Source organism: Podarcis liolepis, assembly GCF_965112155.1.
Source record: "Podarcis liolepis genome assembly, chromosome: Z".
Classification (NCBI taxonomy): Eukaryota; Metazoa; Chordata; class Lepidosauria; order Squamata; family Lacertidae; genus Podarcis; species Podarcis liolepis.
This window is the reverse complement of record NC_139570.1, coordinates 208,259-235,475: the sequence shown is the minus strand read 5'-3', so window position 1 is coordinate 235,475 and position 27,217 is coordinate 208,259. Positions and strand designations below refer to the sequence as shown.

At 47.9% G+C, this 27,217-nt stretch overlaps 3 protein-coding genes and 1 long non-coding RNA gene across 7 annotated transcripts in view; 1 reads left to right on the top strand and 3 right to left on the bottom strand.

Annotated features, from left to right (window-relative positions):
* Positions 1-9: 9 nt before the first annotated feature.
* LOC310698842 (Krueppel-like factor 5) lies at positions 10-7,576 on the top strand. 2 transcript variants are annotated; one of them, XM_083486594.1, is made up of 5 exons: positions 10-665; positions 1,238-2,018; positions 3,179-3,719; positions 6,059-6,118; positions 6,974-7,576. In XM_083486594.1, exons 2-5 carry the CDS (start codon positions 1,911-1,913, stop codon positions 7,150-7,152), a joined length of 888 nt encoding a protein of 295 aa, XP_083342720.1. In that variant the 5' UTR covers positions 10-665; positions 1,238-1,910; the 3' UTR covers positions 7,153-7,576. The 2 variants fall into 2 exon arrangements, with proteins under 2 accessions (XP_083342720.1, XP_083342721.1); XM_083486595.1 differs by lacking the exon at positions 6,059-6,118.
* A 267-nt stretch (positions 7,577-7,843) lies between these two features.
* On the bottom strand, positions 7,844-18,592 carry KLF8 (KLF transcription factor 8). 2 transcript variants are annotated; one of them, XM_083486555.1, is made up of 6 exons: positions 18,338-18,592; positions 10,738-11,222; positions 10,267-10,369; positions 9,592-9,731; positions 8,480-9,370; positions 7,844-8,060 (listed from the first exon to the last, which is right to left on the bottom strand). In XM_083486555.1, exons 2-5 carry the CDS (start codon positions 11,198-11,200, stop codon positions 9,189-9,191), a joined length of 888 nt encoding a protein of 295 aa, XP_083342681.1. In that variant the 5' UTR covers positions 11,201-11,222; positions 18,338-18,592; the 3' UTR covers positions 7,844-8,060; positions 8,480-9,188. The 2 variants fall into 2 exon arrangements, with proteins under 2 accessions (XP_083342681.1, XP_083342680.1); XM_083486554.1 differs by lacking the exon at positions 18,338-18,592 and adding an exon at positions 18,134-18,291.
* LOC310698923 lies at positions 13,180-17,068 on the bottom strand. The gene is made up of 2 exons (XR_014521825.1): positions 15,780-17,068; positions 13,180-15,673 (listed from the first exon to the last, which is right to left on the bottom strand). It is a non-coding gene; the product is annotated as an uncharacterized lncRNA (long non-coding RNA).
* A 6,310-nt stretch (positions 18,593-24,902) lies between the features above and the next one.
* Positions 24,903-27,217, bottom strand: part of LOC310698837 (ras-related GTP-binding protein A) — a 30,375-nt gene continuing 28,060 nt past the window's right edge. For both annotated transcript variants that reach the window (XM_083486583.1, XM_083486582.1), the window contains 3 exons: positions 27,036-27,127; positions 25,313-25,428; positions 24,903-25,141 (listed from right to left, as the gene is read on the bottom strand). In XM_083486583.1, coding sequence (XP_083342709.1) covers positions 25,044-25,141; positions 25,313-25,428; positions 27,036-27,127 — 306 coding nt within the window. In that variant the 3' untranslated portion in view covers positions 24,903-25,043. The remainder of the gene's footprint in view (positions 25,142-25,312; positions 25,429-27,035; positions 27,128-27,217) is intronic.

Genomic DNA, 27,217 nt, shown 5'->3' with positions numbered 1-27,217 from the left:
AAAGAAACCGAAAAAGCGGCAAACTGAATCTGCTCCGGAAGTCTGTTTGACGTCCGAAATGTTCAGAAGTCAAGATGCAGATTCCAGTTGGCACAGGCACCCTGGAAAGGACCACTAACAGCTGCGTCGGACATTCAGCTTCCAAAAAACGTCCAGAAACCAGAACACTTACTTCTGGGTTTTGGGCATTTGGGAACCAGGGTGTTTGGGTACCAAGGCGCTTGGGAACCAGGATGTTTGGGTACCAAGACATTTGGAAACCAGGGCGTTTGCTACCAAGGCGTTTGAGTACCAAGGCATTTGGGAACCAGGGTGTTTGGGAACCAAGGCATTTGGGAACCAGGGTGCTTGGGAACCAGGGCTGATGCGGTCGATGTTTTTTGGAAGTACGAAGGTTATCGCCTCTGGCATGCAGAGCATCCCTGGGTGTGTTCGCAGGAATGCATTTCGGATTAATTCGATTTTCCGGTCCATTGTGATTCCCTGCATGCTCCCGCCCCCCAGCGCATTGTCCCAGCATGTTGGTTGTGGCCAAGACAGTCTGCCAAGGGAAATGCTGTTGTTGTTGTACTGTTAAAGGCTGTATTTTGCAGCTTCATTGCTTTCCAGGAATGGTTGCCAGGAAAACCCGGCTCAGCAAACACACCTCACCAAGGAGGCCAGTGGTGAGTGGAAAAATAGGCGCAATCCAGCACAAAACACGTACACTGTATTAACTGTTTCCATGCTGTGGCGGTCACTGAGCCAGATGACGTCAGTTTTTTTAGATACTCTCAATGTTACAGGAAGAAAAAAACCGTTACACACAAAGGTATTTTCATAGAACCAGTGCTTTTTATTTTATTTTATTTTTTAATGTTTAGGAGTACTCTCATTTCCCGACTCATCTCGAAATACAGTCCATTTTCGGAGGATGCCAGCAAAAAAGAGGCTTTTATGATTCCAAAAAGGAAATCTTCCTCCGCTTGTCCATATTAAGAGTATGCCAGTAAGGTTGAACCTTTCTGTAAAAAAAGGAAAAGGAAACTTTCCTCTGCTTGTCCGTATTAAGAGGATGTCAGCACGGTTGAACCTTTCTGTAAAAAAGGGATTTAAATCTTACAGGGTTTTATTCTGTTTTTCATCTGTCAGGAGCTGCCCAGAGTGGCTGGGGAAGCCCAGCCTGATGGTCGGGGTATAGATAATATACTTGAATATTACCATTATTATTGTTGTTGTTGTTGTTGTTGTATTTCAGTAGTGGAATGGTCCAAATAGCCTGGGAACCACCGAGAATCGAGGAGAGGAGATTCAACCTGGAAAGACTGCACCAAACCTGCCCTTCTTTCTTTCTATTTCTCCAACAAAAAATAAAAAATCCTTCTATCTTGTGTTCCTTTAAAGAAGAGGGTTTCTGGCCCTCTCATTGGCCGGAGTTGAGTGAGATCCCTCCTGATTGGCTGACAGAGAGAAAGAACTGCCCACTTTCAGACAGGTAAATTTTTCTTGCCGCGGATTGGGATATTCTTAAAGCTGCAGATTAGATGCTTCCGGGTGCCTGATTCTCTGCATCGTTAAAAAAACCTGGTTTTTCTTCTCGGATTTGAGTTTTTTGCAGCTGCAAAGTGGGAATTTTTCGTGCAACATGATTTGGGATTCTTGAGACTGCAGAGCAACTGGATTCCTCAAGATTAGGAAGAGGGCCTTATTTTTGCATTGTCCAAAAAACGTGCTTTTCTTCTTTGATTTGAGTTTCAGAACTCTGTAAATTGGGAATTTTTCGTGCAACAGATTTGGGATTCTTGCTCCAAATTATCAACGGGCGAGTCAGCTTTCTGAGGGGCCAAATTGTCCCAAAAATCTCATTTTTTTTCTCGGATTTGAGTTTTTTCCGCAACTCTGCCAAGTAGAAGAAGGGCAGGGTGGGTAGGATGAGCTGCTGTCCAGTTTCAAAACCCACCAACATGGAAGACACAGATGTCTTCGAAGACATCCAACCGACGGTACAGATCTCAGAAAGTCAACAGGCTCTGGCCCAGGTAAGTGAGCTGCAGGAAAACCCCATATTCTGGGTTTTTAATTTATTTTTCATTTTTTCATTTATATATTTACTTACTTACTTAATTTTTATACCACCCTACACCCAAAGGTCTCGGGGCCGTTCACGTCAAATATCAAATACGTAAAATTGAAATAAAAACAATAATTCAGTAAACACCCCCTGCCTAATTGGCGCATATTGGCCTGAATACGGTATCGTATTGGCCTGAATATAAGGCACCCTTTAGCGTTTCACGGTTGGGATTTTGGGGGAAATATGAGGCTTATATTTGGGACAATACGGTACATACTTACTTGGCTCAATGTCATTTTTTATTGTCTCCCTAGTAAATTATTGACCAAGGTCAATATTTGCTCCTCAGATCGTTCAATCTTGGTCTTGACCCCGGGTTCAAGATGCTTGTTCTTTTTCCTTCAAGAACACTCTGAGGATAAGAGGGCAAAAGCAGGGTGGATTTGATTTGAATTGAATCGATTTAAATCCCTAGTCCGGGAGACTTGATATAAAATCCTTTTTCAACCTTGCTGTGGCATCAGAGGAAGGTTTCCTTTTTGGAATAATAAAATTCTTTTTCTACAGAAAGGTTCAACCTTGCTAGCATCCTCTTATATGGACAAGCAGAGGAAAATTTCCTTTGTGGAATCATAAATTTTCAGAGTCATTTCTACACTTCATTTTTTAAAAATTGTTTAACCACATCAGTTAACAAACATGGATGCATATGGTACTATATTATTCTTTTACTTAAATAAATGGTTATTAAAGAAATGGTTATTTTTCTCCTTCCAATCAAGTATGGCAGAAAAGTTGTCCAGATATCGGCAGTTAACTTATTAAACCTCACCGTCATTTCATAATCTTCGCTCTTATGTATTTCTAAGAGTGGAACCAAATCAGTAATTTTTGATAGAAGTGTAAAAACGACTCTGAAAATTTATGATTCCAAAAAGGAAACCTTCCTATGGTTGCCAATATTGAGGATGGCAGCAAGGTTGAGCCTTTCTGTAAAAAAATGATTTCATTATTCCAATTAGGAAACATTCCTCTGCTTGTCCATATAAGAAGGTGCCAACAAGGTTGAACCTTTCTGTAAAAAGGGGTTTTTTATTATTCCACTAACTGCCCTTTCTCCTCCAGGCCCCCTTCGAAATGGACCAGTACCTCTCAGGACATTTGCCCGCCACCCCCCTGGACGTCGGGCCGAAGTACCGCCGGGAAAGCGCCTCCGTGGTCGACGAATACTTCTCCGCAGAGAAGCCACCTTCTGCCCACCTTCGCACGGGCCTCTACCGGCCCCCCAAGCCCCTCGCCCCCTTCGCCCGGGTCAAATCGGAACCCGGCACCTTCTTGGCCAGGCCAGGCCCAGCCGGGACATGGCAGACCCTCCCCGACTTTGGCAGCGCCTTCCACGTCTTCTCCAATCCGGGTCGGATCTTGGGGTGCCTGTCCCTGGGCCTGCCGCCATCACCACCAAACTCGCAGCCTGGCAACCCGGAGGTTGCCAAGGGCATCTCTCAAAGGCAGGACCAGGCTGCCTCGTCGGTGAAAGGACCCCTCCAGGGCCAAATGCCAACGCTGCATGGTGGATTGCGGACCCTCGCCGTGCCGATCCCCAAGTACAGCCAGAGGAACAACCCGGAGCTGGAGAAGAGAAGGGTCCATCATTGTGACTACTCCGGTAGGACCAATCCTTTTTTCAGCCTTGCTGGCATCCCCTGAATATTAACAAGGAGAAGGTTTCCTTTTTGGGATAATAAAATCCCTTTTTAGACAAAGGTACAGCCTTGCAGGCATCCTCTGAATATTGACAAGGAGAGGGAGGTTTCCTTTTTGGGATAATAAATTCATTTTTTTTTGCAGAAAGGTCCAACCTTGCTGGCATCCTCTTAAAATTGACAAGTGGCCTGAATATAAGCTGCACTTTCACTTTTCGCGGTCATAATTTGGGGAAAAAGTGAGGCTTATATTCAGGCTGATACGGATTATTGTTATTGTTATTATTATTACTACTATTATTATTATTACTGCCACTGCTATTACTACTACTACTACTACAATAATAATTTATTATTTATACCCCACCCATCTGGCTGAGTTTCCCCAGCCACTCTGGGTGGCCCCCAATCAAGTGTTAAAAACAATACAGCATTATATTAAAAACTTCCCTAAACAGGGCTGCCTTCAGATGTCTTCTAAAGATAGGATAGCTGCTTATTTCCTTGACACAGGGCGCCACTACCGAGAAGGCCCTCTGTCTGGTTCCCTGTAACCTCATTTGTTGCAATGAGGGAACCGCCAGAAGGCCCTTGGAGATGGACCTCTGTGTCCAGGCTGAACGATGGGGGGGGGGGGAAGACGCTCCTTCAGGTATACTGAGCCGAGGCCATTTAGGGCTTGAAAGGTCAGCACCAACACTTTGAATTGTGCTCAGAAACGTACTGGGAGCCGATGCAGATCTCTCAAGACCTGTGTTATGTGGTCCTGGTGGCCGCTCCAAGTCCCCAGTCTAGCTGCCGCATTCTGGATTAATTGCAGTTTCTGGGTCACCTTCAAAGGTAGCTCCACATAGAGCGCATTGCAGTAGTCCAAGCGAGAGGTAACTAGAGCATGCACCACTCTGGTGAGACAGTCTGGAGGCAGATAGGGTCTCAGCCTGCGTACCAGGTGGAGCTGGTAGACAGCCGCCCTGGACACAGAATTGACCGTCTCCTGTGAGTCCAAAATGACTCCCAGGCTGCACACCTGGTCCTTCAGGGGCACAGTTACCCCATTCAGGACCAGGGAGTCCCCCACACCCACCCGTCTCCTGTCCCCCAAAAACAGTACTTCTGTCTTATCAGGATTCAACCTCAATCTGTTAGCCACCATCCATCCTCCAACCGCCTCCAGGCACTCACACAGGACCTTCACCGCCTTCACTGGTTCTGATTTGAAAGAGAGGTAGAGCTGGGTGTCATCTGTATACTGATGAACACCCAGCCCAAACCCCCTGATGATCTCTCCCAGCGGTTTCATATAGATGTTAAAAAGCATGGGGGAGAGGACAGAACCCTGAGGCACCCCACAAGTGAGGCCCCAGGGGTCTGAGCACTCATCCCCCCCCCCACTTTCTGAACACTGCCCAGGAGGAAGGAGCGAAACCACTGTATGACAGTGCCCCCAGCTCCCAGCCCCTCTAGATGGTCCAGAAGGATGTTATGGTCGATGGTATCAAACACCGCTGAGAGATCCAGCAGAACTAGGAAACAGCTCTCACCTTTGTTCCTAGCCCACCAGAGATCACCGACCAGCGCGACCAAGGCAGTTTCAGTCCCATGGTGAGGCCTGAATCCCGACTGGAAGGGATCCAAATGGTCCACATCCTCCAGGCGTGCCTGGAGTTGTTCAGCCACCACCCGCTCAGTCACCCTGCCGAAGAATGGAAGATTTGAGACTGGGCGATAGTTGGCCATATTGGCTGGGTCTAAAGATGTTTTTTTAAGAAGCGGTTTGATGACCGCCTCTTTCAGCGGGTCTGGGAAAGCTCCCTCACAGAGAGAAGCTTTCACCACACCGCAAAGCCCATTGCCCAGCCCTTCCCGGCTAGCTTTTATAAGCCAGGATGGGCAAGGAGCAAGGAGACAGGTGGTTGGTTTCACTCGTCCAAGCAGCCTGTCCACATCCTCGGAGGTAACAGATTGGAATTGATCCCATGTAACAGGACCAGACAGAACTCTAGCACTCTCCCGCCCTGGCCCTGCTCCCATGGTGGAGTCTACCTCTTCCTGAATCTGAGCGACTTCATCTGCAAAAAAAACTTTGCAAAAGCATTGCAGGAGATCTTGGGGTCCCTACCAGGCCCTGGTGGTGCAGGTGGTTCTGATAGATTGCGAACCACCTGAAAAAGTCTCCTGCTGCTGTTTTCTGCAGATGCAATAGAGGTGGTGAAAAAGGCCCTCTACTACTACTACTACTACTACTACTACTACTACTACTACTACTATTTCACCCCACCAATTCATCCCGATCTCTTCACAGGTTGCACAAAGGTTTACACCAAAAGTTCTCACCTGAAAGCACATCAGAGGACTCACACAGGTATGTGGTTGGCTGCGGCTAAACCTGAGGGCGGCTTGTAAGGGAGATGATTGGGGTGGAATTAGAAATGTCCCCCGCCCCCTGGTGGATATGATTTAAATACAGTCGATTTAAATCACAATTTAAATCCCTGGTCAGTAAGAATCAATTTAAATCCTTTTTTTATAGAAAGGTTCAGCCTTGCTGGTATCCTAATATGGACAACTGGGGAAAGGTTTTCGTTTTGGAATGATTAAATTCCTTTTTTTTTTAGTTCAACCTTGCTGGAATCCTCTTAATATTGACAAACGGAGGGAGGTTTCATTTTTGTAGTAATAAATTTTCAGAGTAGTTTTTTACAGTTATATCCTGGGTAGATTTGATTTAAATCAAATTGATTTAAATTTTGATTTAAATCACAATTTAAACCCCTAGTCAGTAAGACTTGAATTAAGTCCTTTTCCTTACAGTAACACTGTAAAAACTACTCTGAAAATTTATTATTCCAAAAAAGAAACTTTCCTCCACTTGTCCATATTAAGTGGCTGAACCTTTCTGTAAAAAAAGGATTTTATTATTCCAAAAATTAAACCTCCCTCTGCTTGTCCACATTAAGAAGATACCAACAAGGATGAACCTCTCAGTAAAAAAAGGATTTCAATCAAGCCTTACGGACTAGGGATTTCAATCGCCATCCATCCTCCAACCACCTCTAGGCATACCCAGCACCTTTGCTGGTTCCGATTTCTGGGTGCCATTCAACCCGCAGCGCCAACCCCTGGGCATCTGCTATGAAAATGAGCCCTGGGAGGAGAAAGGCTGGGCAGATGTTTCTAACGCCGCTCCTTTTCCTTCTTTCTTCTGCCCCCTTTCCAGGCGAGAAGCCATATCGGTGCGCTTGGGACGGGTGTGAGTGGTGCTTCGCCCGATCTGACGAGCTGACACGCCACTACCGGAAACACACGGGTGCCAAACCCTTTGGGTGCCTCGCCTGTGGGCGATGTTTTTCCCGATCGGACCACTTGGCGCTGCACATGAAAAGGCACCAGAACTAAAGATGGAGGCCCCCAGCCAAACAGCCGCATTGTCCATATTAAGAGGATGCCAGCAACTCTGAACCTTTCTGTAAAAAAGGGGATTTTATTATCCTCAAGAGGAAACCTTTGGTGCTCAAACGCCCTGTAAGAGTGCCCCACCTACTTGGTTTCCCCTCTGACCCATTTTTGATTTTGTTTTATACATTTTTAATGTTTTGCTTAAATACCATCTGTCATTGTGTTAGATTTTGTGTTAAATGCCATCTGTTAAACATCTTTATCCCATTTTCCTCTATCGCCTCACAAGCCGCAAATCTCCAACTCTCCATCCATAATTTCCCCCATGATGATAATCGAATCAGTTTACTACCGATATCCATAGCCTATTGGATCATTACCTCTTTTACATCCCATTGCAATAAAATTCCATATATTTTAGAAATCACCTTTGTCTTGCAATAATTCTTGCAATAATTCTTTATCTAATATTGAAATTTCACTTGGAAAACCTGTTTTGTTTTTTTATCTGCTTTGAACACTTCATTTTGTTGGTACTGAATCCAACCTGTGGCTCATTGGTTTTTGTGACTGTGTGGATCCCAGTTCAGCTATTGATTGATTGATTGTGTGATTGCAGAAACGGATCAAACCGGCCCCCATCCAAACAATGCCTATCACTAGTGCAGGTCAGGAAAAAAATAAATTCCAATTTTTATCATCTACAAGATCTTATTTATTTTATTGTACAGTCTATTGATTATTGGTTTCATTTCGGGGATCAATTTCTCAATAAAGAGCAAAATTCACATTCAAATGGCTGTTTTTAAAAGTCCAGAACGGATCAATCAGGTCAGTGCAGGTGAGGAAAAGAATTAATTTTAGTTTCTATCATCTACAAGATCCTATTTATTTCATAGTACAGTCCACTGATTACAGTGGTGCCCCGCAAGACGAAATTAATTCGTTCCGCAAGTTTTGTCGCCTAGCGAATTTTTCGTCTTGCGAATCACGAAATCCCATAGGAATGCATTGAAAATCAATTAATGCGTTCCTATGGTCAAAAAAAGTCCAAAAAAAGCCAAATTTGGTACAACAACAGTTTATTAACTGCTCTTTAAAGTCACACATACTGTAAAGAGCAGTTCAAAAATTGAAGGGAAAATAAATTAACTTTATAAACAAAACATGTCTTTGTTTTTAGACAAAGGAAACAAAGTCGCGAGACGTTTTCGTCTTGCGAAGCAAGCCCATAGGGAAATTCGTCTTGCGAGGCAAATCAAAAACGGAAAAACCTTTCGTCTAGCGAGTTTTTTGTCTTGCGAGGCATTCATCTTGCGAGGTACACTGTATTGGTTTCGTTTTGGGGATCAATGGTCTTGTTAGAGAGCAAAATTCATGTTAAATTGCTGTCTTAATCCGTTTTGCATTCCTTTCTATGGGAAAGCATGACTTGCACTTGGAACGCTTTGGACTGAAGTTTGAGACTCAAAGTAACGCTGTCCTGTCTTATTTACTTCATCGAACGGTCCATTGACGATTGCTTTCGTTTCGGCGATCAATGCTCTCGCTCGAGAGGAAAATCCACAAACAGCTCTCAATCAATCCCTTCCTATGGGAATGCGCCACTCACACTCGGAACCCGGGGAGATGTTCATGTTCATATCCCACCCAAAATCTCATATATTGATCCGTACAAGGAAGACCCTCCTCTGTTGCCCCCAGACCCCCCCCATCCACCAAAGGGGAAACTACCCCCATTGGTCGAACCAGGTTCCAGGTTCAAGTCCGGCTCGACCCCTTCTGCCAAAGGGGAATGGCACCCGTCGATTGAGGTTATTCCTCTTATCCCCAAAAGGAAACCTTCCACCGATTGTCCCTATTCAGAGAATGTCAGCAAGGCTGAACCTTTCGGTAAAGGTCCGAGAGACTCCACCCATCTTGGCTTGGGTATCAAACTCGCTGTCATGGTTCTTCACTCTGCCAAAAGTTCTCCTTTGACCCCTGGATATTTGGGGGGGGGGGGAGATCCGAGGGTGACCGCCGGCCCTCCAATTTCACATCATGATGTGTCTCCGGCGATGGAGAGCCAGGTGGTCCGAGCGCGAGAAGCTCCGGTCGCAGTCCGAGCAGCGGAAGGGCTTGATGCCTGTGTGTTTCCGGAAATGCCGGGTCAATTCATCAGAACGGGCAAATTTCCAGGTACAGCCCTCCCAGGTACACTTATACGGCTTCTCTCCTGCGGGGGGCAACAGAGGGTTATTGTTTTAGTAACATGAAATAAATAGGATGCCAGCAAGGCTGTCCCTTCCTTTTAACAAAGGGATTTTATTATTCCAAAAAGAAACCCTTCCTCCCATTATCAGTATTAGGAGAATACCAGCAAGGAATTTATTATGATAAAAAAAAGTCTTCCTCTGATTGTCAATATTAAGAGGATGCCAGAAAAGTTGACCCTACCTGTGTGTATTCTTCTGTGCGCTTTTAAGTGTGAGCTCTTTGTGTAAACTTTGCTACAACCCTCAAAGTCACACTGGTGAATGCGCCTCTTCTTGAGGTCTGGGGAGTCGGTCTGCTGCATCTGGCTCACAGAGGAAGGCCTGGCAAGAGATCGGCAGAGGGGGGGGGGTAACAAAATACTACTACTACTACTAGTTTATTATTTCTACCCGCCCACCTGGCCACTCATTGTTAGAAATAAAATAACAATTAAAAAAACAGTAAAAAACAGACACATGACAAACACCAGAACCTGATAGTAAGACTCAACGTCCTATTATTATTATTATTATTATTATTATTATTATTATTATTATTATTATTATTATATGATCCATACCCCTCCCATCTGGCCACTCATTGTTAGAAATAAAATAACAATGAAAAAAACAGTCAATCAAGGACGAGAAACAGCAGAACCTGAGAGTAAGATTCAACTAACAACAACTCTATCCCTAATCCCTGTCCCTAACTCCTATTCCTATCTCTAACCCTTATTGCTAACCCTAATCCTAATAATAATAATAACAACAACAACAGTATAAATTAAATCAATTTAAATCCGTAAGACTCAATTTAAATCCTTTCTTTACAGAAAGGTTCATCCTTGCTGGCATCCTCTGGCAGGAAACTCACTCTCTCTGGAGCTCGGGGAAGGAGGCCGGGAGGCTCTCCGAAGCGCTGTCGTCACTCTCGCTGCCAATGCCAATTGGGCAAATGGAACCGGGATCAACTTTCACTGCAGGAAAAAACAAAGGCGCATTCAGAAAAAGGACAAGACTTTCCGGGATATATTTGTAGTTTCCTGGAGTTTAGTGATCTGACATGGTCATTTCTCCCTGCCTTTGTTTACTTCCCCTTTGGGGAATAATGAAATCCTTTATTTACAGAAAGGTTCAGCATCTTCTTAATATGGACAATTGGAAGCAGCTTTCCTTTTTGGAACAATGAAATCCTTCGTTTACTGAAAGGTTCAGCGTTGCTGGCATCCTCTCAATATGTAGAATCGGAGGAAGCTGATAAAATCCTTCTTTTATAGAAAGGTTCAGCCTTGCTGGCATGCTCTTAATATTGTCATGATCTATGACCACCCTGCAGCACCCTCACCGGACCCGGCGTCCTTCCCGTCGCCCCCGATGAGGGGCACCGTCACGGCGGCTGCCGCCACCCCGTCGGCCGGCACGGCAGCATAGACAACCGGCAGCGACTGGACCACCAGCGGGATGGTCTGGAGTTTGCCCATCTTGCCGGGCAGCTGGAACGAGGGGATCGTGTGGATCACGTGCAGGATCTGCTGCCCGCCGCTGCCCTGGCTTGAGGCCAGGATGGAGCCCGGAGACAGGACAGCTGGGATGGCCGAGGACGCGGAGCCCAGTGGCGCCGGTGACACGGCGGGCGGTGCACTGGTCCGGAAGCAGGAGAGAGGGATCTGGGGCACTGGTGGCACCTTGGTTTTGTGGACCGACAGATCCACCGGCTCGGCCAGCAGCTCCTCGGGGGGCTCAGTCTTAATGTCACCCAGCAACGCGGCTGGCAGCTCGCCGTCACCCAGCAGTGGCGAGGAACTCATGGTGGGCAGAGGTGCCGGGAGCCTGGGGAAGGGAAGAGAAGGGCCAGTCAGGTCTGGGTTCCTGAACACCTTGGGAAGGTTTCCTTATTGAAATCATAAACCCCCTTTTGTCTTAACAGAAAGGTTCAGCCTTGCTGGCATCCTCTGATTGACAATCGGAGGAAGGTTTCCTTTCTGCAATAATACAGAAAGGTTCAACCTAGCTGGCATCCACTTACTTTTAGACAAGCTGAGGAAAGCTTCCTTTTTGGAATAGTAAAATCCCTTTTTTTACAGAAAGGTTCAGCCTTGCTGGCCTCCTCTGAATATGGCGAAGTGGAGGGAGGTTTCCTTTTTGGAATCATCAAATCCTTTTTTATACAGAAAGGTTCAATCTTGCTGGCATTCCCTTAATATGGACAGCTGGAGGAAGGTTTCGATTTTGGAATAATAAAATCCCTTTTTTTTTACAAAAAGCAGAGGAAAGTTTCCTTTTGAGAATCATAAAATTCTTAATGAAATTCTTCTTCATTATTATTATTACTATTACTATTATTATTATTGTTAATTTTATCTTTATACCGCCTTAGACCCAAAGGTCTCAGGGCGGTTGACATAAAATATTGCATACATGAAATCAAAATACAAACAACAACCCTATAGTAGTATGATGATGATGTCCTAAGGCCAAGACTATGAGCACTCATGATGCTCCCTGCCCAAATAAAACTGAAGATGCTTTTTTTAACAGAAAGCTGGGGGTTGCAAGTGCCGCCAAAAGCTTTGCAAAAAGGGCCCCCCTGGCTGCAGCCGGACCCCCAAGGCCTTTCCAAGAGTTGGCAAAGGGCAGCCCCGGAGAACTGACTTAGGTGTGGGGCAACCCTCCAAAATGCACCCACCCACCCACCTCCACCCACAGTCAAAAGGAAAGCCCAGCCAGGGCACCCTGCGTTTACAGAAAGGTTCGACCTTATAGAATCATAGAGTTGGAAGAGACCACAAGGGCCATCGAGTCCAACCCCCTGCCAAGCAGGAAACACCATCAGAGCACTCCTGACATATGGTTGTCAAGCCTCTGCTTAAAGACCTCCAAAGTAGGAGACTCCACCACACTCCTTGGCAGCAAGTTCCACTGTCGAACAGCTCTTACTGTCAGGAAGTTTTTCCTAATGTTTAGGTGGAATCTTCTTTCTTGTAGTTTGGATCCATTGCTCCGTGTCTGCTTCTCTGGAGCAGCAGAAAACAACCTTTCTCCCTCCTCTATGTGACATCCTTTTATACATTTGAACATGGCTCTCATATCACCCCTTAACCTCCTCTTCTCCAGGCTAAACATGCCCAGCTCCCTTAACTGTTCCTCATAAGGCATCGTTTCCAGGCCTTTGGCCATTTTGGTTGCCCTCCTCTGGACACGTTCCAGTTTGTCAGTGTCCTTCTTGAACTGTGGTGCCCAGTACTGGACACAGTACTCCAGGTGAGGTCTGACCAGAGCAGAATACAGTGGCACTATTACTTCCCTTGATCTAGATGCTATGCTCCTATTGATGCAGCCCAGAATTGCATTGGCTTTTTTAGCTGCCGCATCACACTGTTGGCTCATGTCAAGTTTGTGGTCAACCAAGACTCCTAGATCCTTTTCACATGTACTGCTCTCAAGCCAGGTGTCCCCCATCTTGTATTTGTGCCTCTCATTTTTTTTGCCCAAGTGCAATACTTTACATTTCTCCCTGTTAAAATTCATCTTGTTTGTTTTGGCCCAGTTCTCTAATCTGTCAAGGTCATTTTGAAGTGTGATCCTGTCCTCTGGGGTGTTAGCCACCCCTCCCAGTTTGGTGTCATCTGCAAATTTGATCAGGATGCCCTTGAGTCCATCATCCAAGTCGTTGATAAAGATGTTGCTGGCATCCTTTTTTAAATATTGACAAGCAGAAGGTGGTTTCCTTTTTGGAATGATAGAATCTGTGTTGTTGTTTTTTGTTTTTTGATTTTACAAAAAGGTTCAGCCTTGCTGGCCTCCTCTTAATACGGACAACCGGAGGAATGTTTCCTTTTTGGAGTAATAAGTTTTCAGAAATGCATAGACTATTAGACCCATAATTATAAAATTATGGGGAGGTTTAATAAATTAACTGTTTCTGTTTGGACAACTTTTCTGCTGTGCTTGATTGGAAGGAGAAAAGGAATCATTTCCTTCATAACTATTTAAACAATTTATTTAACTAAAACAATAACTAAAACAACATTATGGTATATGTATCCATGTTTGTTAACTGATGTGCTTAAACTTTTTTTAAAAGAAAAATTTAGGGCAGGCTTCCTCAACCTCAGCCCTCCAGATGTTTTGAGACTACAATTCCCAGCATCCCTGACCTGCTAGCTACGGATCATGGGAGTTGTAAGTCAAAAACATCTGGATGGCTGATTTTGAGGAAGCCTAACTGACTGAGTTTCAGCACACATGAAAAACTTTAAACAAATCCTTCTTTCCTGATGAATAGCCTTTGGACTAGCTTAAAGAGAAAATCTTGAGAAAGATTTTTCCTCCCAAAGCATTTTATTTTAAAAATCCGATTTAAGGCGGCTCAGAGAGAGGAAGGGGGGGGGGGGGGGAGAGGGAGAGAGATGTGAAGGCAAGGCTTGCTGGAGCATTACAGGGAAGCCACCCTGCAGGCTCTGTTGCCATGGCAACCGGATGCACCTGAGGATGGAGCTGGTACCCAGGCCAGCATCTCTTTCTAGGGGAAAGCGCACCTCACTTTTGGAATTTGAGTGCGAATTTTGGGGGGCGGGCAGGACGGCAGAAGTCTCTCTGAGCACGAGGCAGCGACGAGAGGACGGAGGGCCCAGAGCTTGGCCTCTGGGGCAATGGAGAGTTCCCCTCTGGCCCCTCGCAGGGAGAAGGGACCCTTCCATTGCCCGCCTGCCCACCAAGGAGGCCAAGAGGGACCCGGTCTCCCTGCTGGTCTGAGGCTGCTGGTGCGGATGCTGATGGGGCCAGGTACCAAGCTCTATCGGGTGCATCCCGTTGCCGTGGCAACAGAGCCTGCAGGCTGGCTTCCCTGATGCTCAAGCAAGCCCTGCCTTCACATCTCTCTCTCTCTCTGTGTCTTTCTCTCTACTTTTTTCCCTATTGCTCTCTATTCCTCTCTCAAATCTCCCTTCCTCTATCCCTCTCTTCTTTCTTTCCCTCCCTAGTCTTCTTCTTATTTTCTCTCTCTCTCTCTACTTTTTTCTCTTTCTCTCCATTTCTCTCCAATCTCCCTTCATCTATCCTCTCTTCTCTCTTTCCCTCCCTCTTCCTCCCTGGACTTCTTCCTCTCCCCCCCCCCTTTATTTGGCAGCAGAGAAGGGCAAGGCCCGGAGGAAATTCCTGCCATAGGTGCGGACACGGCTGCAGGCGGCTGGGTGTGCCCCTATCTCGCCAGCTCTTTAGGCCGGCCAGAGCTTTCCTGGATAATAAGGATCATTTTATTATTTCTACTCCACCCATCTGGCCCTCTCCACCCAGCTTCAGCTGCCTTGACAAGCCCTAAGCAAGGAGGCGAATCTGGCCCAGAGTCAAGTGCAAGGCCCACCCATCCCCTTTGCAACCTCTCCATGACCTGGCGCTACCCAGGCCCTGCCCAGAGTGGAAGAATGTGGGCGTTCCTGCTGCCGCTCGCTCTCCACCCAGCACAGGCTGGGTGTGCCTCCCAGACTTAAAAAAAACACCCTAAAACAGCAATTTAACATGAATTTCTCTATCTAATGAGATGTAAAAGGAAAGCAATAAGCAGTCTTTGGACCGCTGGGCTCTCACTTGTGGAATGTCTCTCTCCCCCCCCCCATGCTTTTTAACTTCTAAATGAACCTGCAGGGAGAGATTATCAGGGGGTTTCTGCTGGGAGTTCACCAGTATGCGGATGATACCCAGCTCAGCCTCCCTTTTAAATCAGAACCAGTGAAGGCGGTGAAGGTCCTGTGTGAGTGCCTGGAGGCGGTTGGAGGGCGGATGGTGGGTAACAGATCTGGATGAGACTGAAGTCCAGTTGTGGGGGGACAGTGGGGGGACTCCCTGGTCCTGAATGGGGCAACTGTGCCCTTGAAGGACCAGGTGTGCAGCCTGGGGGTCATTTTGGACCTATGGAGGTGCAGGTCCATTCTGTGTCCAGGGCAGGTCTATCTGGGATGCAGGATGAGACCCTCCCTGCCCGCCAACTGTCTTGTCAGAGTGGTGCATGCTCTGGTTATCTCCAACTTGGACTACTGCAATGCGCTCTATGTGGGGCTACCTTGGAAGGTGACTCGGAAACTACAATTAATCCAGAATGTGGCAACTGGGAGCGGCTGCCGAGACCACATAACACCGGTTTTGAAAGACCTACATTGGATCCCAGGATATTTTTGGGCACAATTCTAAGTGTTGGTGCTGACATTGAAAGCCCTCAACAGCCTCGGTCTGTAGAGCTGAAGGAGCGTCTCCACTCCAGACACTGGGGTCCCTCTCCCGAGGGCCTTCTGGCAGTTCCCTCCCTGTGAGGTGTGAGGCTGCAGGGAACCAGGCAGAGAGCCTTCTCGGTGGTGATGCCCTCTCCCATCAGATGTCAAGGAAATCGACAACTGTCTGGCTTTTAGAAGACATTGGAAGGCACCCCTGTTTAGGGAAGTTTGTAAGGTTTGACATTTTAGTCTGTTTAATATTTTATATTTTGTTGGCAGCCGCCAAAAAGAAGAACACTGGAACAGTGGGGGTGCGACCTGGAATGGACAAGAAAAGAGGGGTGATAACCCCGCTCTGGAAATCTTTGAAAAGAGCGCAGGCCAGAAGGACATGAGCCACCAATTCAGTCCTGCCATCTCCACAGTTTTTCCCAGTGAGATTTTTTGAAATTGTCCCTCGAGGACAGCCGAAGGTGGTATATTCAATCTTGCGAGAGTAGAAGCACGTCACTATTTTGGAATTACAGTGGTACCTCGGGTTAAGTACTTAATTCGTTCCAGAGGTCCGTTCTTAACCTGAAACTGTTCTTAACCTGAAACACCACTTTAGCTAATGGGACCTCCTGCTGCCGCTGCGCTGCCGCACGATTCTGTTCTCATCCTGAAGCAAAGTTTTTAACCCAAGGTACTATTTCTGGGTTAGTGGAGTCTGTAACCTGAAGCGTATGTAACCTGAAGTGTATGCAACCCGAGGTACCACTGTATCAAAGTTGTGCATATAGGGTGCCAAAGAGTAGAATAGGCGGAAAGTAGTGATACCATGGGAAAAATTCCCCGATTGTGGCCAAGTTGTTCTGACGCTCGAGATTGTTTAGCTTGTTTGCTTGACTAAAACCCAAAGTGATTAGCTGTTGTGGTGATAAACTACAAGAGTGAAGTTTTGGAAAGACAATTTCAGTCCAGGCGCTCTGATGACAATCTTTTCGCACTAGGGATATTAGACGGGGGAATTTGAGTTCAGACGAAGCCAGCCGCGTGGTACCCTGGTTCTCAAACTTAATCCGTTCCGGAACCCTCTCTGCGCGCTCCGCTGCGCCCTCTGCCGCTCCCGTTTCCTGGGGTTGTGCCGCCTCTGCGCTTTCGCCTCCTCCGCCCACCACCCGGGGGCGCCCCCGCCTGTCAACCCGGAGCCAGTCTCACTCCATCGCCTCGCAGACACCGGGGGCGCAGTGGCCACCCATGGATCGTTCTCACCGAGCCTGCTCGAGCCCCGGACTTGCTGCCAGACAGGGGCTCGAGCGCACCCCCCCCCCCGGGAGACGCCAAGCAGAGGCTCTCCCGTGCGTAAAAGTCGCGGCTGCCGGTCCTCCAGCTCCTCCTCTTCCCTGCGCGCTGCCCGCCGCTCCCATTTCCTCGGGGGGCGCCGCCTCCGCGCTTCCACCTCCTCCACCCACTCACCGCCCGGGGGCGTCCCCACCTGTCGACGCGGAGCCAGCCTCGCTCCCTCGCCTCCTCCGGGAGCGCAGCGGCCACCCTGGCTCCACCCGCGGGATCGTTCTCACGGAGCCTGCTCCAGCCCCCCACTCCCCGACTCGCTGCCAGCCAGAACCAGGGAGACTAGGGAGCAGCAGTGCCGCGTCAGAAAGCACCCCACCCCGCCACCCCACCTCAGGAGACGCCCAGCAGAGGCTCTCCCGTGCATAATAACAGGCGCAGCGGCCCGGCCTCTCCAGCTCCTCCTCTTTCCTGCGCGCTCGACTGCGCCCTCTGCCGCTCCCGTTTCCTCGGGGGGTGGCGCCTCCGCGCTTCCGCCTCCTCCGCTAACCGCCCTTGACCGAGGCTTCCTTGCCCGCTTAGCGCCTCCGCGCCGGGCGCACCTATCCGCGGGTCCCCGTGCGCAAAGGCAGCCTGGCTGGACGCGCCGGTGGTGATGGTGGCGGTGGCAGTGGCTGCTCTTCTCCGCCGAGCCGGGCTCCCCCACCCGTCTGCCCGTCCCTGGCCCCACCCACCACCGCCTCCACCCACCGCCCCCGACCCCACCTGTCAACCCGAGCCAGCCCTCCCCCCCCCGCCAATCCGCCGCCACCAGGGGCGCAGCGGCCGCCACCCTGGCTCCATCACCCGCGGGATCGGCGGCGGGGCAGGGGGAAGCAGCAGGGCCGCGCCAGAAAGCCCCCACAGCCGCCACGCCCCCTCGGGAGACGCCCAGCCGAGGCTCTCCTCCGTTAGTAACAGACGCCTCCAGCTCCTCCTCTTCCCGGCGGGCTCGGATGCGTCCTCTGCCGCTCCCGTTTGCGGGAGGCTGGCGCCGCCTCCGCGCTTCCGCCTCCTCCGCCCACCGCCCTTGACCGCTTCCCTGCCCACCCACCCGTCACCTCCTCCACCCACCGCCCTGCTGGACCACCTCCCTGCCCGCTCCTCTCGCCGGCGGTCCCCGTGCGCAAAGCGAGCGTGTCTGGCTGCTTTTCTCCGACGAGCCGGGCTCACCCACCCATCTGCCTGTCCCTCACCCCACCCACCACCGCCTCCACCCACCGCCCTGCAGGACCACCTCCCAGCCCGCTCCGCGCTGGGCTCACCTCTTGCTGGGGGTACCCAAGCCTGGCTGGACGCGCCGGGGGCGGCGGTGGCTCTCTTCTGCAGAGCCACGCTCCCCCGCCCATTTGCCCGTCCCTGACCCCACCCATCACCGCCTCCACCCACCGCCCACTGCCCCGGACCGCTTCCCCGCGCGCTCACCGCCTCCGCAGTGCGCTCCCCTCGCCGTGTGTGCAAAAGCGAGCCTAGCTGCTGGACGCGGCGCCGGTGGCGGCGGCTCCTCTCTCCCCCACCCAACTGCCTGACCCCACCCAGCGGCTCCACCCAGTCGCGACTCCACGGGCTGTCAATCAGCAGCGGCGGTGGGGGGAGGGGAGGAGGCAGGTGGCCAAATTGCGCGGCGGAGGGCGCAGCCGCCGCCGCCCTCCTTCCTTCTCCCCTCCTTTTCCACCCTTTTACCATTCCCCCCTCCCCGCACCAGCAGGAGCCGATCCGGGTTGGGCTGCTCCGCCCTTTCTGACTCTACCTTCCCGCGGACAGGAGGCAGGCAGCCTTTCCCAGAGGGAGTCCAACCTTCCAAGTCCTTTTATTGGCTTTCCAAATTAATACGAATCAAACCTAATTATTTTAATCTGATGCAATTTTCTAATAATATTAATAACAACAACAAGAAATTATTTCTACCTCTCCCATCCGGCTGGGTTTCCCCAGCCACTCTTGGCAGCTTCCAACAAAAGATTAAAAATACATTAGAATGTCTGTCATTCAAAACTTCCTTAAACAGGGCTGCCTTCAGATGTCTTCTAAATGTCTAATTTAGTTGTTTATTTCTTTGACATCTGATGGGAGGGCGTTCCACAAGGCGGGCGCCACCACCAAGAAGGCCCTCTTCCTGGTTGCCAACATACAGTGGTACCTGGATTCTCAAACGTAATCCGTTCTGAACCCAAAGCACACTTTCCCATGCAAAGGAATTCCAAACAGATTAAACTATTCCAGACTTTTAAAAACAGCAATCTGAACATGAATTTTACTTTCTAATGAGACCACTGATCCATAAAATGAAAGCAATCACTAATGTACTGTACGGTAAAATAAATAAGATATTGTAGATGATAAAAATGAAAATTAATTTTTTTTCTTACCTGCACTGATAAGTCATTGTTTGGATGCTTCTAGCCATTTCCGCAGTCACAATGTCAATCCATCAGGAGCTGAACTGGGTTCCACACAGCCACAAAAAGAGGAACCGAAAAAGCCACAAAAACACCAAATCAAGAGCAATAAGCAAAGTACCTGTTGTGACGTGGGGTTTGTGATTTCAGCTCTCTTGACATAACATGCTGGAGACAGTTCTCTAGTAACACTTCTTTATTAAAGCAACAAGACTAAGGTCTGGGGAGAGGAAAGCTACATTTATAGGGACAGGGACAGCTAGAAAGGATACATTTTGGAGGGAACAATATCAGGCAATCACAGTCCTGCCTTTTGGAGGGAACCAATAAGACAGAGGATCCAAATACAGCAGCTTAAATGAACCAATAGTAGCTGTACCCTCTGGAACCAAAAGGCAATTACTTTACCCTAATGCAAATACAGACAATAATAATACAGATATAAAATCCTTTGACTCAATACACAACACCCCTCCCCCCCAGTGAGCACAGCAGACGTAATCTCTCAGGTACTGTGGGGTCCTACAACTTCTACTTGATCTCCTGACAACAGGTGTTGCAGGTTCTGGATTGGGTGTTACCTGTGGTAGAGGGGCTGCTCTAGGGGTTTCGTCAGGAACAGATGGAGTCCCAGACATCTCAGGGTCCCTTACCTGTACCTCGTCATCATGAGGACTAGCAGACCCTGGTTCATTTGTTGAAGCCCCTGGTGACTGCACCTCTGGGCTATTTTCACTCTGGTCTTGCAGCTCTGCGTCGTTAGCCAGGGATGAATTATCTGACTCCCCCCTGCTGAGCGCCCGGTGCCTCAGCTGATCTATATGTCTCTTCCACACTTGCCCATTTTCCAAGGTCACATAATAGGACACAGGTCCACTAGCCCGGGTGACCACACCAGCCACCCACCGCGAACCTGGTGAATAGTTCCTCACCCAGACCAGATCTTCAGGGGCGAGATACCTTGTTGTGTCAGTCTCAGCCTGGGGGGTTGCTCTTGAATTACGGTTTGGCATTTTATCCAGGTGGACATAATCCAGCACCGTTACCAGTCTCCTACCCAAGAGCAGCTCAGCTGGCGACTTGCCCGTCGCAGTACACGGCGTCACATGCTGCAAAAATAACATTCGCGCGATGCGAGCTGACCAGTTACCCTCCATTAAGCGCGCAATGGATTCTTTGGTTGTTCTTACCATGCGCTCAGCCTGCCCATTGGAGGATGGGTGAAAGGGCGCGGATGTGACCCCTCTTATGAAGTTATCAGCCAAGAATGCCCTGAATTCTTGGGATACAAAAGCTGCCCCATTATCTGATACAATGGTCTCAGGTAACCCGTGGGTTGCAAACAACTGCCTCAACACCTTGATTACGGCAGCTGATGCCATGCTAGGGACCATCGCCACTTCTAACCATTTGGAATATGCATCGACGATAACCAAAAAAACCTTTCCTTGGAATGGCCCAGCAAAATCTAAGTGCAGCCGGCTCCAGGGAGATCTGGACTGCTCCCACCAGTGGACTGGTGCTCTGGCCACTTCTGGCCGCACCTCTTGGCATGCCTTGCATGTTCGTACCCATTGTTCTATGTTCTGGTCCATTCCAGGCCACCACACACAACATCGGGCTAGCGACTTCATCCTGACCATTCCCGGGTGTCCCATGTGAAGCGTCTCAAGAACCCTGTTTCTCAGTGGTGCTGGGATGATCACCCTATCTCCCCACAGGAGACAACCCTTATGCATGGACAACTCGTGCTGCCTAGTCGCATAAGGCCTGAATTTGTCTTCATGCGGACCACCTGGCCACCCCCTCCCCACCCAAGTGAGCACATGGGAGAGAACAGCATCTTTCCTCGTTTTCTCAGCTATATCAGTAGCCGTTACAGGAGCCCCCGGAAGTGTTTCCAGCATCATTATGTGCTCCGCTGGAGCAGGATCCTCAGTGCTCCCGCCAGGAAGGGGCAATCGACTCAGCGCATCAGCGTGGCACAACTGTTTCCCCGGCACATGGGTAAAGGTGTACTGGAACCCGTTCAGGAATATAGACCAACGTAACATTCTGGGGGAGAGAATTTGTGGCGTTTGTTTGTTCGGGTTGAACAACCCTAACAGTGGCTTGTGGTCCGTTTCAATGTAGAAATGGCGACCGTACACATAATCATGGAACCTTTTGATTCCTGCCACAATTGCAAGCGCCTCTTTGTCAATTTGAGCATAGTTGCGCTCCGTGGGCGACAACGTACAGGAATAGAAAGAGATGGGCTTTTCCGACCCATCCGGTTCCCTATGACTCAGCACAGCCCCCAGGCCGTATTGAGAGGCATCACATGCCAGGACCAGCGGCTTTGACTCATCATAATGAGCAAGGACGCTCCTGCTACTCAGCATTCCTCGCAAGGAGTCAAAAGCCTTCTGCTGCCCCTGCCCCCATCGCCACACATTCTTTTTCTGCAACAGTCTATGTAATGGTTCAGCTACCGAAGCTTTCTGGGGTAAGAACAAATGATAAAAGTTAAGAAGTCCCAGGAATGACTGCAACTCCGTCTTGTTCTGTGGTCGTGGTGCCTCGATGATGGCCTTAATCTTAGCATCTGTGGGGTGGATGCCTGATGCATCAATTTTAAACCCCAAGAAATCCACAGTTGGTACCCCAAAACTGCATTTTTCCTTTTTCAGTTGCAACCCCACCTCCTTGAACTTGAGCAACACTGCATGGACACGCGCAACCAGTTCCTGTAGGTCTTTTCCAGCAATCAAAACGTCATCAAAAAATGGCAAGACCCCCGGCAGACCTCTTAACAGGCGTTCCATGAGCCCTTGAAAAATCCCTGGGGCCACACAAACTCCAAATTGTAATCTGTTAACTCTGAACGCCCCTTTATGTGTGACAATAGCCTGTGCTTCCGCTGATTGTGGGGTTACTGGCAGCTGTTGGTAAGCTTGTGCCAGGTCAATTTTGGCGAACACCTTGCCCCCAGCCAGTTTAGCCAACAGATGTGATACGACTGGAATGGGGTATGAGTTTCCCCTGAGTGCCTTATTGATACTGCATTTGTAATCTGCACAGATCCTGACTTCCCCATTTGCTTTAAGGGGCGTGACGATTGGAGCCTCCCACTTAGCAGAGTCCATGGGTGAGAGAACTCCCTGCTTGACCAATTTATCCAGCTCTGCTTCGATCTTGGGTTGCAGTGCAAATGGCACTCGCCTTGGTTTGAGTCGGATTGGGGCCACCCCAGGGTCCAACTCGAAGTCAACTGGGGGCCCTTTATAACAACCCAGTTTTCCATTAAAGAGACCAGCAAATTCTTTGCATAATGCCTCGCTCATCTCAGGGCAGGTTTGGATTGAATTAAGCCCTGATATACTCAGTCCCAGGGCGGGGAACCAGTCAGTGCCCAGGAGACTGGGGCGACTGCCCTTCGCAATCACCAGTTTGAGTACAGCCTGTTTGTCCCGGAACTGTACTCTCACGGCACACATTCCCATAACATGGATGCGGCCCGCTGAGTATGACTGCAAGGTTGCCGGGAAGGGCTCCAGAGGGGGCAACTTACCCCTGGGGAAGAATGTCCTCGCGGTCTGGTCCGACACGATAGTGAATCCAGATCCGGAGTCCACCTCCATGTCGCACTGCTGACCCTCAATCTTCACCTTGACGTGTGCCTTGCCTTGCGCTGGGAACTGCACGACCCTCCCGTTGATCTCCGTTACGTAGTGGCAGTCCTTTAGAAAATGGGTTGCTGTGGGCGGTCTGCGATGCTCCAGTCTAGGTGCTCCTGTCGCTCCCAACGCCGCCGATCTACAGACCCTGGCGATGTGACCTGTCTTCCCGCACATCCGGCACATAGCATCCCGGAAACGACAACTCTTCCGCTCATGGTTTCCGCCACAACCTGGGCACCTGCCTCGGTGATCTTTGTGCACTGTGCAGGCCTGACGCACTGACTCGACCCCACAGACTGGGCTCTGGCTCGGAGTAGCCTCTAGCTCGTCCATGGCATGCACAATTTCTATCTGTGGCTTAGGGGCCTTGCGACTGGCATCAAGCTCCTCTCTTTCATAATTCTCCGTGGCGGTGGCCTCCTTCAAGGCTGAAGCAAGGGTAACCTCTTCTTTAGCCACGACGCGTCTTCTGGCTTTCTTGCTGCTCAGACCACCGATAAACCGATCCAGGAGAGTCTCTTCCAGACTTTGGAAGTCGCAGTGCTGAGCGAGCTTCCGCAGTTCAGCCAGAAATGCAGATACAGACTCCCCAGCACGCTGCTGCCTCTTATGAAACTCCATCCGCCGGGCCATCTTGGTCTCAGTAGGCGCCAAGTGGCTTGTTAGGCAGGCAAGAATATCTTTGAGAGATGTCTCACTTAGCTTCGCTGGAGCAAGCAATGCCTTGGCCAGCTTGAAGGTCTCAGGCCCACAGTAGCTCAGGAACGTGGCCCTTCTTTTGCTGGCATCGGTGATCCCTTGAGCCTCTGCGAAGAACTCGAAGCGTTCGACGTTGTCTTCCCACGTGTGGGGCTCTGATGGCTGGAAGGGCTCCAATACCCTTGGACTCTCCATTGTCCTGTGGGCAGGGTCGTCTTCTCAGCTGGCCAGTGAGTCTTGTTCTTAGCTGCAATCCGGACTCTGAGGCAGGGCTGCGTTTAACCGCTCCTCAGCATTCCGGATCCCACCTTCGTCGCCAATTGTTGTGACGTGGGGTTTGTGATTTCAGCTCTCTCGACATAACATGCTGGAGACAGTTCTCTAGTAACACTTCTTTATTAAAGCAACAAGACTAAGGTCTGCAGAGAGGAAAGCTACATTTATAGGGACAGGGGACTAGCTAGAAAGGATACATTTTGGAGGGAACAATATCAGGCAATCACAGTCCTGCCTTTTGGAGGAAACCAATAAGACAAAGGATCCAAATACGGCAGCTTAAATGAACCAATAGTAGCTGTACCCTCTGGAACCAAAAGGCAGTTACTTTACCCTAATGCAAATACAGACAATAATAATACAGATATAAAATCCTTTGACTCAATACACAACAGTACCATTTGACTTCCGAAATGTTCAAAAACCGAGACGCGGCTTCAGATTGGCGCAGGCACCCCAGAAATAATCGCCGGCAGCCGCGTCGAACACTCAGCTTCTGGAAAATGTCCGAAAACTGGAACACTTCCTTCGGGCTTTTTGGTGTTTGGGAAACCGAAACCAGGCCGAAACCCCGAAACCAGTTTCTGTGAGTTATGTGGCTATTCCCTGCTGTGTGGAAAATGCAGGCAGCCAACCTGCTTCCCGCTCCAGCGCCCGCTCCAGCTCCAGACTAAGCCCTCCGGACGTCTGCAGAGCCCCACCCCGGTTCACCTTTGTATGTATTTTTCATCTTTTGTGGGAAGCCGCCCAGAGTGGCTGGGAAAACCCAGCCAGATGAGCGGGGTAGAAATCATTAATAATAATAATAATAATAATAATAATAATAATAAACTTGGGCTCTGCAGAACTCCAGAAGGGAAAACAGGAGCGCTGTTTGCAAAGGTGATAGCGCCGCAAGAACAGTTTTCATCTGGCGAAGATTTTAAGCAACAACAGAAGAGACAGACAGTGGTACATTTATTAGACATACAGGATGTGCATTTATTATCTCATAACATTCCAAATTTAATTGCCATTTCCAGAGTTGCAGACGGTTGCACCCTTTTCCAGCGTCGGCTGAGCCTCCCTGGGCAGAAGCAGTCAGCGCTGTGCCGCTCAGCGCATGAGGAGGCTGTGCTTGGGCCCGTCCACCCTCTCCAGCTTCTCAAAGTGCTTGCGAGCGTTGCGGATGTTGATCAGGGTGGCGGCAGAAGCTGGAAGTGAGTCGGGAGAGGAGGGATGAGCTTCCTGGCTTCCCCATACCTGCGGAACTCCCCACCATTGGATTCCCCCATTACTGGAGCGCTTTCCCACCTTTCTGATACCCATGGAACTCCCTGCCACTGGATTTGCGGAAGATTTGAACCCGAGCCTTTCAAACTTACGTATGGAAGGGTCGGACATGACGACCATCACATAGGTGTTGGAGGTGAAGATGTCGATGAAGGCAGCGAAATTCGAATTGCGCACCTCCATGCTCTGGAAAGAGGCAGCCAGTTTGCTGGTGGTGGGGGAGGACATTTATGAACACAACTCAAACATTTCCAGGATTCAGATTTGCAGTTTTTGATTTTACAAATTGATATTTATATGGATTTTAATGTCATAAATTCAGTATTAATAGTAGATTATATTTACATCAAATTTATAAATTCAATATAAGTATTAAATCTGCATTAAATTTAAAAATATATTAAAATTTTATCGAATTGAAAAAGATTATAAAATAAACATATATTAAAACTATTAAATTTTATAAATTTTATTATAAAATATATAAAAATATATATAAATGTTATGTTATATTAAATCTACATTAGATCTATCTACATTAGATCTATCCATAGAGTAAATTAAATATAAATATATTAAATCTGTATTAAAATTATAAATACATTCATACCTCGGGTTAAAGACGCTTCAGGTTGAGCGTTTTCAGGTTGCATCCCTTGGCATCCCGGAAGTAACAGAAAGGGTTACTTCCAGGTTTCGCCACTCACGAATGTACAGATGCTCAAAATGACGTCACGCGCATGTGCAGAAGCGGCGAATCACGACCCACCCACCCACACACAGGTTGCTTTCTGCTCAGGGCTCCAGAACGGATCCTGTTCGCAACCAGAGGTGCCACTGTATTGTAATTTAAATATAAATATTTGATTTATATCAAATTTTATAAATATTATCAAATAAATATATTAAATCTGTATCAAATTTATATATAGCATAAATTAAATATAAATATTAGATTTCTATCATATTTATAAATTATACTATAAAATAAATAAAAATATATTAAACCTGCCTTACATTTATAAATAGAATAAATTAAATATAAATATTATATTGAGTCTGTCTTAAATTTATAAATAGTGCAAATTAAATATATATCAAATTTATCAATATTATGAAATAAATATAAATATTAAATCAGTTTTAAATTTATAAATAGTGCAAATTAAGCATGACTATTATATCACATTTAAGCTACATTTGTAAATATAAATTGAATTATAAAACAAAGATAAGTATTATATTAAATCTGTACTATATTTATAAATAGAATAAACCAAATACAAATACTACATTAAATCTGTATTAAACTTAGAAATATTATCAATTAATTGCCAATCTTGTGAACTGTATTTGGGAAACAGTTTAAATTGACATTTTAGACTTGTCAGTTAATCGACTTCCCTCCCTCCAGCCTCATGGTTACCGTATTTCCTTTCTACGTAATAGCATTTGTAATTTTTCCTACTTATCTTTCATCATTTCAATTGTCACATTTTAAAATAAATATAAGAAGGTATGAATCATAAAAAAATAAAAAAATACATTTCAGACTTGTCAATTAATCAACAACATTATCACCTCATTTTATTTTATTTTATTTTAAAATTAAATAATCAACTAAATTAAAACTTGCATTTGAAGAATTTTAAATTTGAGGATTATAATTTTAGGATTATATTTGATGTTACCAATTAAGCTTATACATGATTATAATAATGAGACAGACCTAATTTCCATGTCACGGCTGCCAAGCTATTTTCCAGAATTCCACCCCCACCCCGAAACGGCCGTCTATAGTAACATGTTTCTCACCTGCAGCTCAGTTTGAATTGTTTGATGATATTGCTGATTTTCTCAAATCGGTGGATGTCTCGCTGCTCTTTGCACTGATAGTGGGAAATCACCTGTAGGGAGGGGAAAACCATAATAAATTTCTTTTATTTCTACAGAAAGCATTGCCCAATGCCTTTCCCAGAATGCTTTGCTGGAGAGGC

What these genes read in the sequence shown, in the direction of transcription:
- LOC310698842 (XM_083486594.1), top strand. Translation starts at nt 1,911, where the DNA reads ATGAGCTGCTGTCCAGTTTCAAAACCCACCAACATGGAAGACACAGAT. An exon ending in GTCAACAGGCTCTGGCCCAG is followed by an intron (nt 2,019 to 3,178) that starts GTAAGTGAGCTG and finishes TTTCTCCTCCAG; the next exon opens with GCCCCCTTCGAAATGGACCA. An exon ending in CCATCATTGTGACTACTCCG is followed by an intron (nt 3,720 to 6,058) that starts GTAGGACCAATC and finishes ATCTCTTCACAG; the next exon opens with GTTGCACAAAGGTTTACACC.
- KLF8 (XM_083486554.1), bottom strand. Translation starts at nt 18,285, where the DNA reads ATGGGTGGGGTCAGGGACGGGCAAATGGGCGGGGGAGCGTGGCTCTGC. An exon ending in GGAGGTGGTCCTGCAGGGCG is followed by an intron (nt 11,223 to 18,133) that starts GTGGGTGGAGGC and finishes TCCCTTCCCCAG; the next exon opens with GCTCCCGGCACCTCTGCCCA. An exon ending in TTCCCCGAGCTCCAGAGAGA is followed by an intron (nt 9,732 to 10,266) that starts GTGAGTTTCCTG and finishes ATCTCTTGCCAG; the next exon opens with GCCTTCCTCTGTGAGCCAGA.